This window comes from Thermobia domestica, chromosome 17 (genome assembly GCF_964235325.1).
Source record: "Thermobia domestica chromosome 17, izTheDome1.hap1.1, whole genome shotgun sequence".
Lineage (NCBI taxonomy): Eukaryota > Metazoa > Arthropoda > Insecta > Zygentoma > Lepismatidae > Thermobia > Thermobia domestica.
In genome coordinates this window covers 90,623,694-90,643,346 of record NC_137470.1, presented here as the reverse complement: position 1 = coordinate 90,643,346, position 19,653 = coordinate 90,623,694, and the positions used below count along the sequence as shown (strand labels likewise).

The 19,653-nt window shown below is 35.4% G+C and overlaps 1 protein-coding gene across 3 annotated transcripts in view; it reads right to left on the bottom strand.

The window, feature by feature from the left end:
• Window positions 1-14,228, bottom strand: part of LOC145673856 (uncharacterized) — a 558,369-nt gene extending 544,141 nt beyond the window's left edge. For 2 of the 3 annotated variants that reach the window (XM_081743633.1, XM_081743634.1), the window contains exon 1: window positions 14,068-14,228. In XM_081743633.1, coding sequence (XP_081599759.1) covers window positions 14,068-14,142 — 75 coding nt within the window. In that variant the 5' untranslated portion in view covers window positions 14,143-14,228. The remainder of the gene's footprint in view (window positions 1-14,067) is intronic. The other variant, XM_081743630.1, reaches the window with a different exon arrangement.
• Window positions 14,229-19,653: the final 5,425 nt, after the last annotated feature.

Genomic DNA, 19,653 nt, shown 5'->3' with positions numbered 1-19,653 from the left:
TCAGTGCACAAATTTTTGTCGATTTCAATTAAATACTTCTTCGAATTTTTCAGGACAAACGAGTTATGCCATAGCAGGTTATATATTGATATATTTTATAATATTCATATATAATATACTTTATAATATGAAGAAAATAGTGTTAGTCGTTTTGGAGGAAATAGTCCGAGAAAAGCTTACCATCAAGAATAGACTACCCCTTCATAATTTTTTGTAGAAAACGACTAATACCATGTTAGAGTTGTTAATGAAATATTGATTTATAAAATATGAACAAAATATTTAGAGCATTTTCGTGGAAATAGCATTAAAAAAACCTTCACTGAACTACCCTTATTTTCTGAGGCAGGGAGAAAATAAAAACTCCTATTGGATCTTATAAAAGCTCAAAGTGTTAAATTTGATATTGATAATTTGAATATTTGTCCTTTAATGTGAATGATCATATTTACAGCTGGACGAACAGACATCCATCCAACAATCCACTTTTCGGCATCTACGAGCGACGAAACATGTAAATCCGTTGAAAACTCGAAATAGTGTTCGTTTGTTTGTTTTTTCACGATTACTGTAATTTCTTCTCTCCTATCGTGGCTCGAAAGTAAAAATACGAAAATAGGAAAAATATTGTTTCATAATACTGCAATGCAAAACTCAATTTCACAAAATGCTTTAGAAACAAGCAATCTTACAACGCTGATGGGAAGACAAAAAACAACTAACAGCAGTTTAACAATAATTAATTGCCTAAGTAGTTTGTCATTGATGCCAATCCGTGGGAAAAATTCATATTGTGGGATTTTATGACAATGATTTCTCAAAATGGGATAAAGGGAATTTTTGTGAAAATGGGCATGATTTATGGGATTTTCAACGAACTTAGAAGTTCGTTACTGAATCCTCTACGTCTGTCTGTCCGTTCGTCTGTCTGTCATTTGCGATTTTTTTTTTCAATTTTGAGCCCTCCATTCGATAGGGCATCAAAAACTATCTGAGAAAGGGATGGAATTTTTCGCGTCACTCTTACCGTTCCCAAAAAATGGCCGATTTCCGGAGATTTAAGGATCCATATCTCTGGAACTAAGTCAGAGAGGAGAAGATAGTGTAGATCAATACCTAAGAGGATGGTGAACATCTTGGTACCAAACAGTAACCGGTGGCCATTGGTTTGGTCAGTGGCCAACAACTAGTATCGCTATTAAAATGTTTACCATCCTCTTACATATTGATCAACACCAACATCGTCTCTCTATGACTTACCGACATATTGGCCAAAAATAGTTTCGATTTCGGGAGATTTAAGGATCCATATCTCGGGAACCGTAAGTGATAGAGATATCATATTGGCGTTGACCAATACCTAAAAGGATGGCGAACATTTTGGCATCATACAGTAACCGGTGGCTACTGGACAACTGGCTACTGGCAAACTGGCCACCGTTCTGCAGATATTGGCCTTTTCTCAGGAACCGTAAGTCGTAGAGAGATGATACTTTGCGAATTTTTGCGAGAAACAGAAAGAGGTTTGGATAAAAAAGATTTACTTTTACATGTAGGAAGAATTACAGTTATCCTTCCCGCTGCATCTATCCATTCTTTTTAAGTTCGTTCTGGCAATGCTCTTGGAGCATTCTCAACTGGTTCATATTATATATATATATATATATATATATATATATATATATATATATATATATACCATTGATGCCAACAAAAAATTGTCTGAGCGAGGAGTAGACAAATAAGGCTTCAATAAACTTGAAATTAATGCTAATTGTCAAATTTCGTCACTGTAAAATGCATGTTAAAATGGTTTATACATTGACTTGTGAATCTCAAAAAGCAAGTGCCAAGGAACGTTAATCGTACTGATATTTGAAAAAGGGAGAGAAATAAAAAAATAGAATTAGCGGAAGAAATTAAAACAAGAAACGTCCAACTTCCAAATTATTCCTACAAAATGACTGAAGAATGAAGTTTAGAAGATTATGGCACAATAGCGTGATGGATCACACAAAACGTACTTAGTTTCATCGACATTTTCAATTGTGTCTTTCAATTAGGGAAAATACTGGTTCATAAACTATTTGATTAACGTTGACAGTCGGAATTTTTGTATAATTCACTGAGATATCGAAAATAACAACTGTTATACACTGATGTTTACTCTTCATGTTTTCTAAGTTTGGAAAATTTTGATGTTATTAGAATGTGGGAAATTCAAGTGCAAAATGAGAATTTCTGCCTCTCAAGTTGGAATTTTATAACGTTTCTGATTGGCATCACTGATGTTTTACTAAGTAGGTGGCTCTCAAATAGAATTTATGAATTTAATATCACTTCATGTTGCAGGTGTCAATATCGTTCATAAATTTTACTGTATCAAATTTCTTACGTAAGTGAGAGAGTACGTATGTCGAATTTACGTAACTCGGGGACAGTTTGCAATCTATGTTATTATTAATAAAAAAAAAATCAGTGTGCTGCGATGTTGTGGGTGTTCAGTAAAGTTTACAATCAGTCAAAAAGGTTGGAAACCATTGGAGTAGTGAACTGTTCAAGACGGTCAGATTTATATTTCAAAATAAGATAGCTGAAGACTCAGAAGATCGTGAACAGGTGAAGGACGAAACCTCAGTTCAATTGCTAGTAACCAGTGAACAAAAATGGAGAAAAACGTGATCAGTGACGTTCTCCTAGGATAACGAATATCCGAAAGAACTACCGCATATTCCAATATTAAAATGTGCCCACCAGTGAGCAAATTCACTTTAATACCAACTTGAGAACATTGAATGTAATAGAACCACGTTAAAACATATTTGTCCATGGTTTACAAAAAGTTCTCCAAGTTGGAATACGCAAATATCCTAAGCTTGAGGTTCTTTTCCTCGTTACTCAATGAACGAATATGCTTAAAATAGTTCAATTAGATTTAAACTCCTGAAATTAGTATTAAAGCTTAATTAGAAATTTATCCAACTGCGAACACTTTTTATTTATTTTTTTTAACCATTGGCTTGAGAGGTAGTTCTTTAACTATTTTCACAACCTATCTATCACTCATCACCTTTAAATATTACGAGTTAGGTGTGTAGAAAAAAAAATACTCGGAGAAATCACGCTCTCCTGCCCACGATGTATATGGTCTTCCTTGCTGGTCTAGTAGTTAGCGCACGCACCTTTGGTGCGCGAGGTCCTTGGTTCGATTCCAGATGAGAGCATTGGACGCATTACGGTTCGGATTCCACCTTAAGCAATACGTCCATGTCTCATACAGTCTGTGCAGAAAATATTAAATTTTAACAACATGATTTATATGGACATCAAAACCCAAAGAACTATCTAACGACATTATAATTTCCTGCAGCATCCTATAATTTACTCTCTCGTAAAGAAATGATACCTGAGGATAATATCCTCAGCATTTTATTACCTTAGTGCATACGTTTATTCATTTCACTCGTCATTTGGTCAATAAATAGTTCAACTTGAGCTTTTCCTTAAGTACATACTAATAGGGTACCCAAAAAACTAATGTTAAATATGTAACTCATTATCATGGTAGATATTCTGCCATTATTGGCACGTCACTTGCTGCAACTGAAGTTTCCATGCTTCACGGTCTTCCACAAACTTCTTCGTCTTCACGTACGATTTTTCTGTTTCGATATTGTCCATTAACTGTAGTCTCCTTTGCCCCTCCGTCTTTCCTGCCACCATACCCTCTACCACGTCCCTCATGATACAGTTCCTTCTTACTCAATGATAAAGATTCTTCTTATCCAATGTCCCAACCAGTTTCACTTCCTTTTCTTAATAATATCTAAAATTGATCTTTTCTCTCCCACCCTCTCATTCGTCTTCCGCTCGACTCAGCTAATTCGCTCCATGCTTCTCCAAACCCACATTTCGAAAGCTTCCAGCCGTTCCTCATTTTTTTTTTTTTTTGTAATGTCCATGTTTCTGACACATACAGTACAATACACCACACGAAGCATTTTATAAATATTTTTCTTACCTCTTTATTCAAGGTCCAAGAAAATAATCTTTTCTTCCTAAAGGTTTCTTTCGTCATTCCATCCTTGTTTTTATTTCACGTTCAGAGGAGGAAACAAGCACCTAGGTAGTAATACGATGGCAGTAGTAAATGAAAATGGAAAGGTAGTCAGTGAGAAGTGAAGTCTTAGGAAGATGGAAAGAATATGTTGAGGACTTATATGAGAGTAGGAATAGACCGTGTGGCCTAGATATTGAAATAGAAAATGATGGGTTTAATATTCTTAGGGATGACTTTGAAAAAGCTATATCTGAGATTAGGAATGGAAAGGCAACCGGGATATATAATACACCAATCGAAAAATGAAATGAAATCTAAGTTTTACGTCCCATGGTTATGCCGGTTAGGCTAAAGGAGACGATGATGAGAAATGAATGAAATGGTGAAATGAAGTAAGTGGGAGGAGACGGGAGAACCCCGAGAAACCCCACGAGTACAGTGTTTGTCCACCACAAAGTCCACACGGCGCGAGCTGGGATTGAACCAGGGACCGCAAGCACCGGAGGTGAACGCTCTACTACTGGGCCACCGTGCCCCCAATACACCAAACGAATTCATTACGAATATGGAAAGAATATAACATATCAAACTCATTATCTTATTATAATAAGATTCTGACTAAATCATCATCAGTCATTCATAGGATATAAATAAAATTAAACAAAACAGTAACTAAGATGATTTGAAAAGTAATAAAAACGCACGGACCACCATACTAATCTTCTCGCTAACATTTCTTGAACTATGTTATGCTGCAATTATCATTGAAACATTCATTTATGAACACAATTATAATAGGGATTTTTGGCAAACTTCGTCAGAAGAAAATCTTACAAGAGATTTACCACCTGTAGATTTAAAAAGAAAAAAAAAAATGATTTTTTTATCATTAAGTAGGGTTATTAATGAAATCTTGATTTTTTTATAACACCTTAACTGTTTAAGAAAATCGTAGGAAAAACACACGAAGAATAAACTGTTTTTTATATTGTAGGGTGCCTAATGGAGGGTTTATAAAACAATTTTTTTTAAATTGCTCTACACGTAAACTAACAATTCAGATCTATGCGTAAACTACGCCTTCTGGATCCCCTTTTGCCTCCCTCCCCAAAATTACATACCATGAATTATGGACAAATTCATTATAGCCGTTTTAGGAAAATTAGATTTTTTCACTCTTCATTGAAACGTACGCTTTTGTTATTATTATTAGGAAGAAAAATCAACCCTCTATCTCTTCCAAAATATGAATGAAAAGGATAAGTACGATTTTGTTCAGATATATTGAACAGTATGACTTTCATATGAGTGTACATACATTGGACGAACAAAGGGACAAAAAAAAAAAAAAAAAAAACATTAAAAAGTAAGATGTTTGCTATATATATGTCATGTAACAAATATCAAATGCGATCTTTTTCAGCATCACCATTATTTCTTCTCTCCTATCATTGCTTGAGAGTAAAAAGCATACCTTGATTATTGCGGTTATTGTTGGAAAGAAAAGCTAGAGATAATCAGAAGAAAAAAGGCGTGTTAAATAGGTGATCATTGTCCAATATTTTTCAAATCTATTAATTAAACTTTGTATATGAGGTAAAAAATAAATTTGTTAAACATATTAAATAAAACATCTTAAAAAACTACAAAATTATTTTTAGTCTATTTGCGTACTATAAATTTTACACGTACGTTCGTCAGATGAAGCTAAGCTCTCCAAGAGCAACAGCTGGCTCTGATTTCTGTAAAATTTTGGACGGGAGATTGGGGGAGGGGACTTCACGTATGTGTGTTTCATTAATCTAATATTAAGTGTTTGTGTGGGTGTCAATGTGTGGCCTGCGGACCAGACGAATGGACCGAGAGATGCCAAATTTTGATAAAGGACCAATTTTATCAATTTTTGGTCTCTATTCAAACCAAGATTGGTAGAAATTAATTTGTGGTTTCAGCGTTGATCGTCATAGACGAATACGGCGGTATATACAGTGACGAGCATTTGTTTAGAATTATTAGCGTCTGAAGAAAATATATCAACTTCGTGTGCACGTTTCAACTAAAACTACAAGTAGTAGAAATTTATTACTTCTTCCGGCTTCACTATGGATCCTTACAGTGTAACAATTACGAATAATGAAAAGTAGTTTTATGGAATTGATTTAGGATCAAGAATATCCTGTTATCTCCATAACCCTGCATGTAAACCGAAAGTGGAACAAATCAACTATTTCCGGTTTTAACATTGATTACCATAGAGTAACAACGGTATCAGATAGCGAGATGTGGCTTTCTGAAATCGATTAAATATCCAAAGGAATATATTTCGTCTTCACTTTAATCTACTTGTTAAACCGAAATCTTTGAGTTTTACGTCCCACGTTTATGCCGGTTAGGCTAAACGAGACGGTGGTGATGAGTAATGAATGAAACGGTGGAATGAAGAAAATGGGAGGAAACGGGAGAACCACGAGAAAACCCACGCGCACACTGTTTGTCCACCACAAAGTTTACTTGGCGGGGGCTAGGATCGAACCCGGGACACCAAGCACCAGAGGTGAACGCTCTACCACTGAGCCACCGCGGTCCCCTTGCTTAAACCGAAAATGGTAGGAATCTATTACCACTTAAGCTTTCAACTTTCTTAGAACAGTAAGAATAAGAAATAGCAAGAAGCGGATGTTTGTAACCTACTAAGAGTTTTGAAAATAGGTTTCACCTCTTAACCTTCTATTCCAACCGGAAGTGGGCAGAAACCAGTTATTTCTGTTTTCAGCATTTCTTGCCATAATAAAAAGAACTGAGAGACCAAGAAGCAGCTTCTTGATATGCAAGAGTACGTTCTATTTCCGACTTTATCCCGAAGTTGTAGAAACGGTTTGAACATTAATCTTCATACAGCAGAATCGGCAAGATCGAATCAAAAAAACAAGAAAAGGCTTTTTGATTTGGCTTTCAAGTTTCAGAAATATGTTCCTTCTCTAACCTTATTTCTGTATCAATTAGATATTACGAATGTACTAAGTCTATTTTCAGTATTGAGTTCGTACAATTTGGAAGCTTATCATAGTCTCACTTGTTTTAAGCTTCCAAGCTGTGCTAAACATACGCAATGGAAGTCTTTTAAGAACGATTCTCCGTATGTCTGTTGCAAGGTACCAGAACAAAGACTAAGATACAGCAAAAAGCGGTTTTGTGGAATCGAGTCAGCATGTCAAGAATGGATTCCATTTTCTCCCTTAATCATTTATACAAACTGGAAGTGCTAGAAATTAAGCATTTTCAATTCTAACGTTGACCATTGCACAATACATACCGTAATAGAAACGAATAAACTTTTTTCTGTAACCAATTCGGTGTCCCAAGAATATATTGTATATTCAGCTTTGTATATTTACTAAGACTAAAGTGGCAGTAACCCACTACAACTTCCTTTTAGCAGTGATGAAAATTTTCCGATTCATAGAAACATACTCCACTTATTCCTACATCGTTGTATAGCCGTGATGTGAGGTGGGAAATTTTCTTCCATACTTTTCCCGAAAATTTTCCGTTAACAAATATCAGTGATCAAGTAACAGTTCCTCAGTATTCATAAAATTGATTGAAATCATGCATTAAATTGTTAAAAAGTGAACAATCCTTTAAAGAATCTGAAAATTTTCATGGCTCACAATTTTCAGTACTATGTAGGAACAAGTGAAAAAATGTTTTATAAATCGAAATATTTTGCGTTATGTATGGAAAAATTGAACTTTTTATGAGTCGGAAAATTTTTATCATTTTGAAGCAAAAAGTAAAACAAGTTTTTGTGAATCGGAAAGTTTTATTACTCTGTAGAAACAAATGTAAGAAATTTTCATGAATCGGAAAATTTTCATCACGATGTAGAAACAAGTGAAAACGCTTTTCATAATCCGGACAGTTTTGCATATTATGTATAGTGATGTTAGGTGGAAAATTTTGCACTATATTTAACTGCACATTGAGTTATACAATTCCTATAGAGGAAAATTAGACAGCAACAAATTATAATTTTCCAATTAGATTTCGGGAACCAGACAATTTTCTAATATTTCAAGTTGGGAAGTAAAAATTTACATAGTGTTCTCTCGTTCTCTCTCTCTCTCTCTTTTTATATCTACTTATTTATAAATGTTGCTATGAGAAAACCGTCTTATGCGTATTAAACTGATGAAATCTAATATTGTAAGATTAAAGGTGGATTCTGAGGGAAGAACGCATTGAAATTTTTGAAACATTCTTGAAATGAAGAATCGTTAGATTTTCACTTCATGAAACTTTTAAAGATAATATTTATTACCAATAAATTTTACGGCTAAACAACGATGTAGGAGTATGTTTTAATGAATCTGAAAACATTCATAACTTTTAATAAATTGAAATTTTAAATAATAGAATGGGATATTTGTACTCTACAAACTCGATGCATGTTCTCTGCACTTTGCATATATATATATATATATATATATACAGGGTGGGCCATTTTAATTAATCCACGGAAATATCTGAAAAATGATAAAACATAAAAGAAATGTTTGAAGTAAACGTTATATATTGCTAAGGGGGAAAACCATTTCCGCCAAAAGTACCCCTCTCCACCCCCCGGAAATGGGGGTAACGGGGGGTAACTTTGAAATGTGAAATGGGAACATGGGTCGAGTAATACCTCGTTCGAAAGGCCTTGGAAAATTAAGTAACGCTGTACCAAAATTTCGTTCATATGGAGCACCAGTTTCAAAATGGCCGCCATGATATAGTTCGGAAACTCCAGTAGCCGTAGTATGAAAACCATGGGAGGTAAATGAATGGAACAAAATTGAAATAAGTAAATATCATAGGGCATATCGAATGGTGTGACCCCTGCGATCCCAGCTGCTTCCCTGAAGGGATCTTGTGAGCTAACTTCAAAATTTCAATGTCCGACCGGACAACGGTTCGGGCGTACGCTTGACTTACCCAATGCTGTTTGGAAGGCAGACTTCAGGGATAGAGAATTAGTGCACTCAGTTAATGCAGATGGCCACAGTCAAGAGCGCCCATAAGGGGGGCAAGGGGGGCTCTCGCCGCCCTAGAAGAAATTGTGCTTCGGAATATCGTAAACTCAATAGAATTTTTAGAATAGCTACAGCAAAATTTGAAACTATATTTGAAATGTCGCCTTTTCTTGCCTCCCTTGGAAACCACAACATGGGCGCCCTTGGCCACAGTTACATTTTGATTAACTATTAGCACTCATGTCATATTGTGAGCTTGAGGGACGAAACAGTGTGTACGTATATCCCTGAAATGCTTTCCGAATAACCAGCAGGCATTGCATAAAAGTTTCTGTGGCGACGGAGATGAGCAAATTCACACGTTTGTAAGTTCCAGCAACTGCATTATTCGACAACTTCTTTCGTATAACGTTCCTTCTGTTTTCGCATCAAATCATACTTAGCCATACAGATATGCGTTACCATTCAAATAAAATTTCACCTTTTTTTAGTCACTACAGCGTCATCCTTACAAACAAATGTTTCAACCATACCATACCTATTTGTAAGGTAGCCTTAATTTGCGAATTAAAGTAGAGTTCTCATTTGAACTTTCACTGTTACTTTCCACCCCACTCACATACAGAGCACAGGAAAAGATTATTTTGCAGGACTTGGATATCTCTCTATACATTATGGCAATTTTACTCTAACATTTTTATCTCTGTTGTATCATTCTCGAGCCTTGGAACGCCTCCGTGGTTTTCCTATTTAATTTTCGTTATTTTCATTTATCTCTACCCGTTTTCTTAGACACATTCACCATGTCTTGGCGATCATTTTGAAAACGGTGTCTCATGTCGAAAATATTCTTACAGAAGCTGTTTGATATTCATTTGTCTATGTAACATGATGTTACTCGCTTCTAGTTGCTATTTGAAATTTTCAAGTTGTCCCCGGATACCTTTCAGTGGAGTCACCCCGACAACACCTCTCGATGTGCCTTACGTCAGTTACCTACTCCAGTTTTTCTTCTGTTGATTTATCTCCAATCGCTTTCATACTACGGATACTAAACCTTTTCTCTGACACTGATACTATGTTTCGGCGGCCTTTTGAGAACACTGCCATTTCACCTCAATCGTTTTCTCCTGCAAGGTGTTTGATTTTGCAAGATTTATCGAACGAGATACCACTCGACTCATGTTACTATTTGAAATCTTGAAGTTAGCCCCCAAGACCCCTTCAGGGAGGCCACTGGGATCACAGGGACCACACCATTCGATATGCCCTATGATATTTACGTATTTCAATTTTGTTCCATTCATTTACCTCCCATGGTTTTCATACTACGGCTACTGGAGTTTCCGAACTATATCATGGCGGCCATTTTGAAACTGGTGCTCCATGTGAAACAAATTTTGGTACAGCGTTACTTAGTTTTCCAAGACCTTTCGAACGAGGTATTACTCGACCCATGTTCCTATTTGACATTTCAAAGTTACCCCCCGTTACCCCCATTTCCGGGGGGTGGAGAGGGGTTTTTTTGGCGGAAATGGTTTTCCCCCTTAGCAATATATAACGTTTACTTCAAACATTTCTTCTATGTTTTATCATTTTTCAGATATTTCCGTGGATTAATTAAAATGGCCCACCCTGTATATATATATATATATATATATATATATATATAGAGAGAGAGAGAGAGAGAGAGAGAGAGAGAAGAGTTGAATTGACTTGAATTTAACGTCCCTTTCAGCAGCGAGACTATATAAGACGGGACCAACTGATTAACGTGAAATCCGAACTACATGAACTCCCGCTGGGAATCGAAGCCAGGTCTTCCATGCCAAAGGCGCGTATGCTAACTGCTTAGCAACGAAGGAGCTCGCAGATGAAAGAGAGAGAAACACTGTGTAAAATTTACTTCCCAACTTGAAATATTAGAAAATTTTCCGATTCCCGAAAGGTAATTGGAAAATTATAATCTGTTGTTGACTAACTTTCTTCTACAGAAATTCAATTTTGTAGCTGAATGTGCAGTTAAATATAGTGGAAAATTTTCTACCTAACATCACTATACATAATATCCCAAATTGTCCGGCTTATGAAAAGTTTTTTCCACTTGTTTCTACATCGTGATGAAAACTTTCCGATCTACGAAAATTCCTTTCACTTGTTTCTACAAAGCAATAAAACTTTTCGATTCACAAAAAGCTGTTTTACTTTTTGCTTCAAAATTATGAAAATTTTCCGACTCAAAAAGTTCAATTTTTCCATATAAGACAGAAAATATTTCGATTCATGAAAAATTGTTTAACTTGTTCCTACATAGTGCTGAAAATTGTGTGAGCCATGAAAATTTTCAGATTCTTTAACGATCTTTCACATTTTTACATTTCTGTACATGAATTCAACCAATTTTATGATTGCTGAGGAATTGTTACTTGATTACTGATTTTTTTTAGAACGGAATATTATCCGGAAAAAATATAGCGGAAAATTTTCCACCTCACATCACTACCTTTTACAATACTGATCTCAATTAGAAAGTGAAAAATCGAGACATGGCTTTATGTTTTGAATTCAACGACCCAAGTTCAATCTAGTTCTCTATCCCTATATTCAAACTGGAAACGATAGGAATACACAATTTGAGGTTTCAGCTCTGATCACCATAGTGAAGAAATGGTAATAGATAGCGAAAAGCAATTTCTGGATATTGATTCGGTACAGCAGCTATTAGCGTTCTATACCTGACTTCATATTTACACTGTAGTTTCTATGGTATAAATCCGGACGCTGTTTTTATACACAAATCGTGAAGAATTCTAATTTTTCAGCAATTAATTTTGGTGGCTTCCTTGAACCTCACATATCCTAAGTGGAGCGTATTGTCATTTTGCCCAGTACTAATATATTGGAAGACACTAAAAGAGAAAGAACTTTAGTTTTTAACAATTATTTCCAATGGTGTTCCTGAACTTAATCTGCAAGATTTTTCTTTTGATTACTTTTGCAAATATGCAATCCAAATTACTTCTCGCTATCTATTGCCATTACTTCACTATGGTAATCAGAGCTGGAACTTCAAATTGTGTATTCCTACCTTTTCCAGTTGGAATATAGGGATAAGAAACTAAATTGAACTTATTCTTGGGTCGTTGAATTCAAAACATAAAGCCATGTCTCGCTCTCGCACTTTGGTAAAATTCCTTTACTACCGCATTTTCCTAAAAACATCCTATCTACATCAAAAGCTAGCCAGGTTAAAGTAATAATTAATTATCCGAATAACTAATAACATTGAACGCCTCTTCGAGTAATGAACAATTAATTGCAGTTTATTATTGCTTTTCAGAATGGGCCACAGCTTAGAGTAGGATATAAACTATCACTAGGTTTTGTCTTCCCCGCTGGTTTAGAAAAAAAATATAGTGAGCATGGTGTGTGCTTCTTGTGCACGGTGTATCATTTTTGATTCCCGGTGGGAGAAATTTGAACGTACTAGCGGTTTGGATTCTACCTTAAATCGTAGGTTCAAATCTCACATATCCTCAGTGCTAACAAGGGACGCTGATTTAACAAACTATATATCATAGGGTTTTGTTTAATTTGATTTAATTTAATTTTTAGTTAAGCTTCCCTTTCAGCAACGAGGCTATATGAGACGTGGACCTACAGCTCCTGCCGGGAATCAAACACGAATCTTCCACGCCAAAGATGAGGTGTTTTCTTTCAGGTGAAAATGAAATAAAATCTGGAGTTTAACGTCCTATTTTTATGCCATATATGATCTAAAGGAGATGGTGATGGTGAGAAATGGATGAAATAGTGGGATGAAGAAAGTGGGAGAAACCCGAGAAAACCCCCACACACGGTGTCTCACCACCACGAAGCCCACTTGGTGCAAATTGGATCGAACCAGGGACCCCACGCACCAGAAGTGAACGCTCTACCACTAAGCCACCGCAGCCCCTTTAGTTTCACATGAGAACACCATTCAACTGAGGATTAAACCTGAAACCATCGATATACCTGTTAACCATTAGTCACGAATGGACAAATGTAAAAATTATTAAAGAAGATAATAATATAGGCATTTTTTTTTCAAGAGAACACGCTTATTTTTAGATTTCTTAAAGTTACGGTTAGATTCGGTTTTGCGTTATAAGAAAAAAAATGTAACATCTATTTCATCTAAACTGTTCCGCAAATGAACATCTTGTATTTAATATATTGGTTTTGTTAGTTGTGGAAGTATTTAGCAGTGATCGAACATTTTTAACAGTACTAATTCATAAGTTGGTCGAATTAATAAACATCTCAATACAGCAGTTATTCTTCATCCTCCTTTCACACAAGAATTCGGGCGGTGCTACTGCCTTAAATTATAATAAAACAATTTAGTGTCGGTCAGGTTACTGTTTATCACTAAGTACTTGCATACTCAATTGGTATTACGAGCCAATTGGAATGCGAATTTATTCGAAATATTATATCATAAATTTTTTAGATTTTGACGGTTGTGCCTGACAACAAACAGTATTATGTATTTCTCAGTTAGTTGTGAAATAATAAATAATAATAGTAATAATAATATATTGTATCTATGGCCGAAAGTTCGTGAATGGTCGTGTAACTTCGTAGTGGTAGTAGTAACATTAAAAACAATGTCCGATGTCAGAGTGGCGCACCAATACGAAGTTTTGAAAATTTTCGTATGAATTACGAGCAATTTTCAGTAAGAAAAAAACAGTTAAAGAGTAAAAAAAAAAAAAAAAAAAATTCTTAGTAAGTTTAAACAAATCTAAGAATATTCCGTTATTCATTCTGATTTTTGAGTTTCTACGTATATGTATTTTGTGTGCGTAGTAGTATGTTGTCTTATTTAGTTTAATTTATAATTACTATTTGAACTGTCGTTACTGAACATGGAAAGGAGAAAAGTATTTTTATCTTTTATTCAAAGTCAGAGAAACGCAAATAAAAAAAGTATATACATATACTTACAACTGGCTGGTAATATATATCAAATTCTGAGCAATATAATGGTCCGTCAAAACACCATTCAATCAGCGTGTCCATATTTAACGATCTCTTCTCGCCTTCGGCATGATCCAGCCGACACACCGTAGCCTGCAGCTCCCACACCACCCAGCGCCGCGTATTCTACATGGTTACATTGTCTAACGCATGCGTTATGAGGGCGCCACGCGTCCATCTACGACAGATAGCCCATGATTGCCAGACGCTACGTAATTATTTGTCTATCAATTAGTATTTCAGAACAGTAATAATAGCGTATTGAACTTTGATAACAACTTGATTGGTATTTTAGATGAAGACGTTTCTTGAGGTAGCTCCAAATGTGTAATTAAAATGTCACGTGCACTACATTGTATTTTGGCTTCAAAGATATAATCTTTGTTGATCATTTATGAAATGGAAATGAATGCTCATTTAGCATTCAGTTTTATTTGCTTCCAGTCTTTAATGCAAAATACAGTTGCAACATTTGGGCTAGTTGCTACCTCAACTACTTCATCAAACACGTACATTTTTATCCCGAAAAAAGATGGCTAAATTTACGAAAGAAAAACTAGTATAGTAGATAAATAATAAGATACTGATATATAATCTAAACTAAATTACATTTTTAAACGCGATTACACACAGAGTTATTTGATATGCTTTCTCATATTTGACTCACTGTGCCTCAGTAGTAGAGTGCTCACGTCTCGCACGAGGGGGTTTGTGGTTCGATTCCAGGCCATGTGCAGAAGCGACATTAGGTGCGTGCGGGACCTAGTCAGCGTGCGAATTCAAAATTTATCTACGATATATATGCATATAGAGGGTCGGATCCAGAATTGTCTGAGCGGGGTGCACCAATAACTACCAAAATAACCAATTACACTGAAACTCTTCAAAGTGACATAGGCAATGTTCTTTATCCCTGATATCACTGATGCATAGAACTGAGGAAAGTATTTTAAAGAGGGTCGCAAGTGTTATGCAGGAAAAAAATGTTTTTCTCTCTTCCTGGCTTCTGCTTTCTTCTCTACTTGACAAATGCTATATTGTTTTGCTTGTTGAATCCTTTTCCTTCAACCTTTTGAAAATCTACTTAAACTATTGCTTTTGCAAAGCTATGCTTTTTGTTAAATCCCAAACGGAAACATGATGGCAGAAAGTTTCGGGAAGTGTTGGTATTTTCACTGCTAGCTTCTCATTTTAGATAGTGTATATTTACAACGAAAGGTGGAGGGGGGAGGGGGTGCACCTGCACCTTTGCACCCTCTAAATCTGGCCCTATATATATATATATATATATATATATATATATATATATATATATATATATATATATATATATATGTTCAGAACGGGGGGGCCTGGGGCAGTTGCACCATTGGCCACCCCGAAACTTCGCTTCTGGCCATGTCAGTTCTTGGTGAACAATAGCATGTCCATAGGTTTCCATTTTCTTCCACTTTCTTATTCCGCCAATTTCTACACAACCATTTGCTCTCAATAATCACTCGTCTCATTTAGCCTAAAGGGCATAATCGTGGGACACAAAGCTACAGTTTTCACTTTTTCAATTCGTTTTAAATGCATTCTCCTTATATTTTGAAAAAAAATAAATGAAATTAAATCATTAAGTTTTACGTCCCACGATTATGCCGGTTAGGCTAAAGGAGGGTGATGAAGAGAAATGAATGAAATGGTGGAATGAAGAAAATGGGTGGAAATGAGAGAACCCCGAGAAAAAGCCATGAGCAATTGAAAAAGATGAATAGCAATAACTGTTTTCGTTTTCGGGGGTCTTAAAGCACAATACATGTGGTTAATTAGTAGAGTGATGTGAAAGGCCCCTGGTTTGATCTTAGGTTATGTCAGAACGTAGCGAACAAAGATTTGACTGTTTTTTCTTTGTCGAAATTGGACTGATTTTTCTCCGATTTTGCCGCCCATAATTTCATCCATCATCAATTTGCAACGTGATAAAGGATGAAATCTTTAAGTTTTACGTCCCACGGTTATGCCGGCTAGGCTAAAGGAGACGATGATGACGAGAAATGAATGAAATGGTGGAATGAATAAAGTGGAAGGAAACGGAAGAACCCACGCACACGGTGTTTGTCCACCACAAAGTTCACTTCGCGAGAGCTGGAATCGAATCAGGGACCCCATGCACTAGAAGCGAATACTCTACCACGACACCCCTAACTTGCATTGTGGTCTTCCTTTGAGTGAAGGTCAAAACGTGTGAAGTTAAAGGCTTGATTTCAGTTACGGGGCTGCGGTGTCTCATCGGTAGAGCGTTTGCCTCTGGTGAGTGAAGTGCTTAGTTCAATCCCAGCTCGCGCCAAGTGGATTTTGTGGTGGACAAACCTTGTGCTTGGGTTTTCTTGGGGTTCTCACTTTATTAATTCTACCATTTCATTTATTTAATATAAATTATTAATTGCAACTTTGGAAAATTCAAGATTGCTAATAAAAGTGCAACTGACCAAAAGAGTATATATATATATATATATATATATATATATATATATATATATATATATATATATATATATATATATATATATATATATATATAAGAGTATACACAGTTTCGGCTATGTTATATAGCCGAAACTGTAACACAGATATATACTCTTAAAATATATATACTGCCTTTATCAATTGAAGTTTTATTAGTAACCATTCATTTTTCATCATCACCGTGTCCTTTATCCTAGCCGGGAAAAACATGGGACGTAAAACCGTAATATTTCATTTCATTTGATTTTGATTTTAATTATGTTAAAACGCCAATGAAAGACTTAAAATATCTCATTTTCTCGGGTTCTGTGTTGTTGCAAAGACAGAAGCGAAGGAAATGGACATGGTATAGATTAGTAGGGATGGTATCGAGACGAGACGAGACGAGACTTTGTAAGTCTCGGTCTCGTCTCGGTTGATAAATAATGGTCTCGGTCTCGTCTCGGTCAACAGATGCTTGTCTCGATCTTTATCTCGGTCTCGAGTACCAAGTCTCGGTCTCGTCTCGAAAGTCTCGAAATAAATAGTGTGAAATTAAAATAGTGAAAGTATTATTCTCGTACAGTCTGTCGTTTACGCTTATTTTTTCCCTTTCATTTTGACTAGAATTATGGTATGGTGTACCTCTTCATAGCTTATTTGCAAGTGCTAATGCTTTCCATGCGCGTATTCCAGGTTCAATGATTAGTGGGTATTCACCCCAAAACCCTAATAGAACCCATATTTCACTTTCAGCAATAGACTTTGTCTCATATAACCTCAGAACTGCCTATACAATTAAACTCTATTAAATTAACTCCAGTACTATACAGTAGTTTATTTCCTTCCTTTGAACCAAAATTGTTCAATACCTCCTAACGCATAACGCAACACATAGCAGCACGAATGTATTTAATCGTACCGAAATTGAAACTTTACAATTTCTCATTTATTATTTAATACATTCTGCTTTGACTGTCATTTTAAAAACAGAATATAGCGTTCATTATCTTAACAAATAGGGTAAACTTTTAATAGGGTAAATTATTACTACAATAAACGTATTTTGTTTGAAATTGAGGAAATGCTTTATTACCATTTCACATCTCCGTGTTTAATTGACACTTTATAACACGAACGTCCTGAACCTTGTGGTGGGAGCTACTACACTCATCCTTGCTATCTGAGGTCTCGAGTTGGATCACAAAACATGTTAGATTCAAAGTCCGATGTTTCGCATAATTCGCGTCTCATTTTAAGTGCATTCTGTTTCTTATACAAGTTCATAAGGTCGTAATACATTACGTAAGCACATATCCAGTGCCGTAACATAGATTAATTTTATTCCTGAGCTCTCAACGGTGCATGCAATCTTTATTCGAGAAAACTAATCTTGCGTTCATTACGTTAAAATTTTATATTGATTAAAAATTACTTGTGAAACATGGACATACATATTATATAAGTATATAGGTAATTCGAGTTATCTGTAGCTATTTTTTTCTCACTCGCCAAAATAAGTGATTCTTAACTTTCTAGTTTTCTTTTGTATTAATTTTTGTAGTTTTGCTGCAACATGATGGATTGAATAGTCAAAAATGCTTTTCCCGCTCTATGACTTTCATTAAATTTTGGATCCATTTTTATCCTACCTTACCTAGTAAAAGTTATATATATAGTCTTAGTTGAGGAACTGGTTTTTCACTTCTGTAAAATTACGAAATTATGACTTGGTTTAGTTTACCTCCGAGGTTTAGATATAATAAAATCATCATCATCATCATAATCAACCATTATCAATCCATTGCTAGATGAAGGTCTTTCCAAGTCTTCACAACTATCTATCTTGGGCAATTCTTTTCCAGGTTACCCCTGAGTGGCTCTTGATTTCATCACACCTTCTTGTATGCGGAGGTTTCCTAGGCTGTTTTTGTCTTGTGGTGTCTAGTCTAGAATTGTTTTCGTCCGTCGATCATAATTTCTCCTTGCAATACGTCCAGCACATTTTCCAGCTCATATTGCATTATTTCATTAGCACCATCAGTATTCATTTCTATATATTTGGGCTACAAATAGTTCGAATTCGCTACTTTCGGAGTACAGACACGCTACATTTTAATCTTCGGATCTGGCAACACTGACTGAATGATGTAAATCAACATAATGTGAGAACCCCCATTTGGTCTAGCGGCTAGCACTCTTGATTTCGGTTCGCGTGGTCTCGAGTTTGATTTCCGGTAGGGGTAAAGTTGAACGACCGAAGTGATTCGGATTCCACTATAATCATTAGCTCCACGTCTTTTTTAGCTGCCCTAGCATAAGTGTGGGACGTTAAACTAAAACAAAACAAAACAAAAGTGAACACTGTGTATTACTAACTGCAAGTCCTTGAATAATTGCATATAGCTATATGGTATGGATCGAGTTTGGTCAAACTAAAACAAGTGAAATGTAATTAGTGTGTAATTAGAACTTTTAATTAAGCACGGTTTTAATCTAAAGTGTACACCAGGCCTAAAGCTTAGGGGGAACAACTAGTGTTACTGAAAATTTATCAGTTACATTTAATTTCAGTTACAATTTGCATTTACATGTATTGCTGGAAAGAAGACTTAAACATTAACATTATAAGTAGCCCAAAGACTATGAAAAACGTCGTATCTTGAAAGCATTCTTGCACCATAAAACAAATTACGAGTAATTTTAAAATATCTTGCAGTTCATCTACGTTATTTGGACATATTTAGAATAATATTTAGCAATTTATTTAAGTGGGCAACGCTGCTTAAAATAATGTAACTGCCACTTGTAATTAAAACCACCAAAAATTATTGTTGTAATGTTATAGAAGCAAAGGAAAGGAATAATCATTATAAAAATTGAATACAAATACATCATTTTAAACAGTATAACAATCACTGCTAATGTGTGTGGTATCTTTGAAACGATTTGAAATAACAGTTGTTGTAAATGGCGTTATAAGCATTTAAGTCTTCTGGAAGCATCTGCATGATGAGACGTGATATGTCAGCGCGTTTTCGAAGTAGTCTTTAGAAACATTTA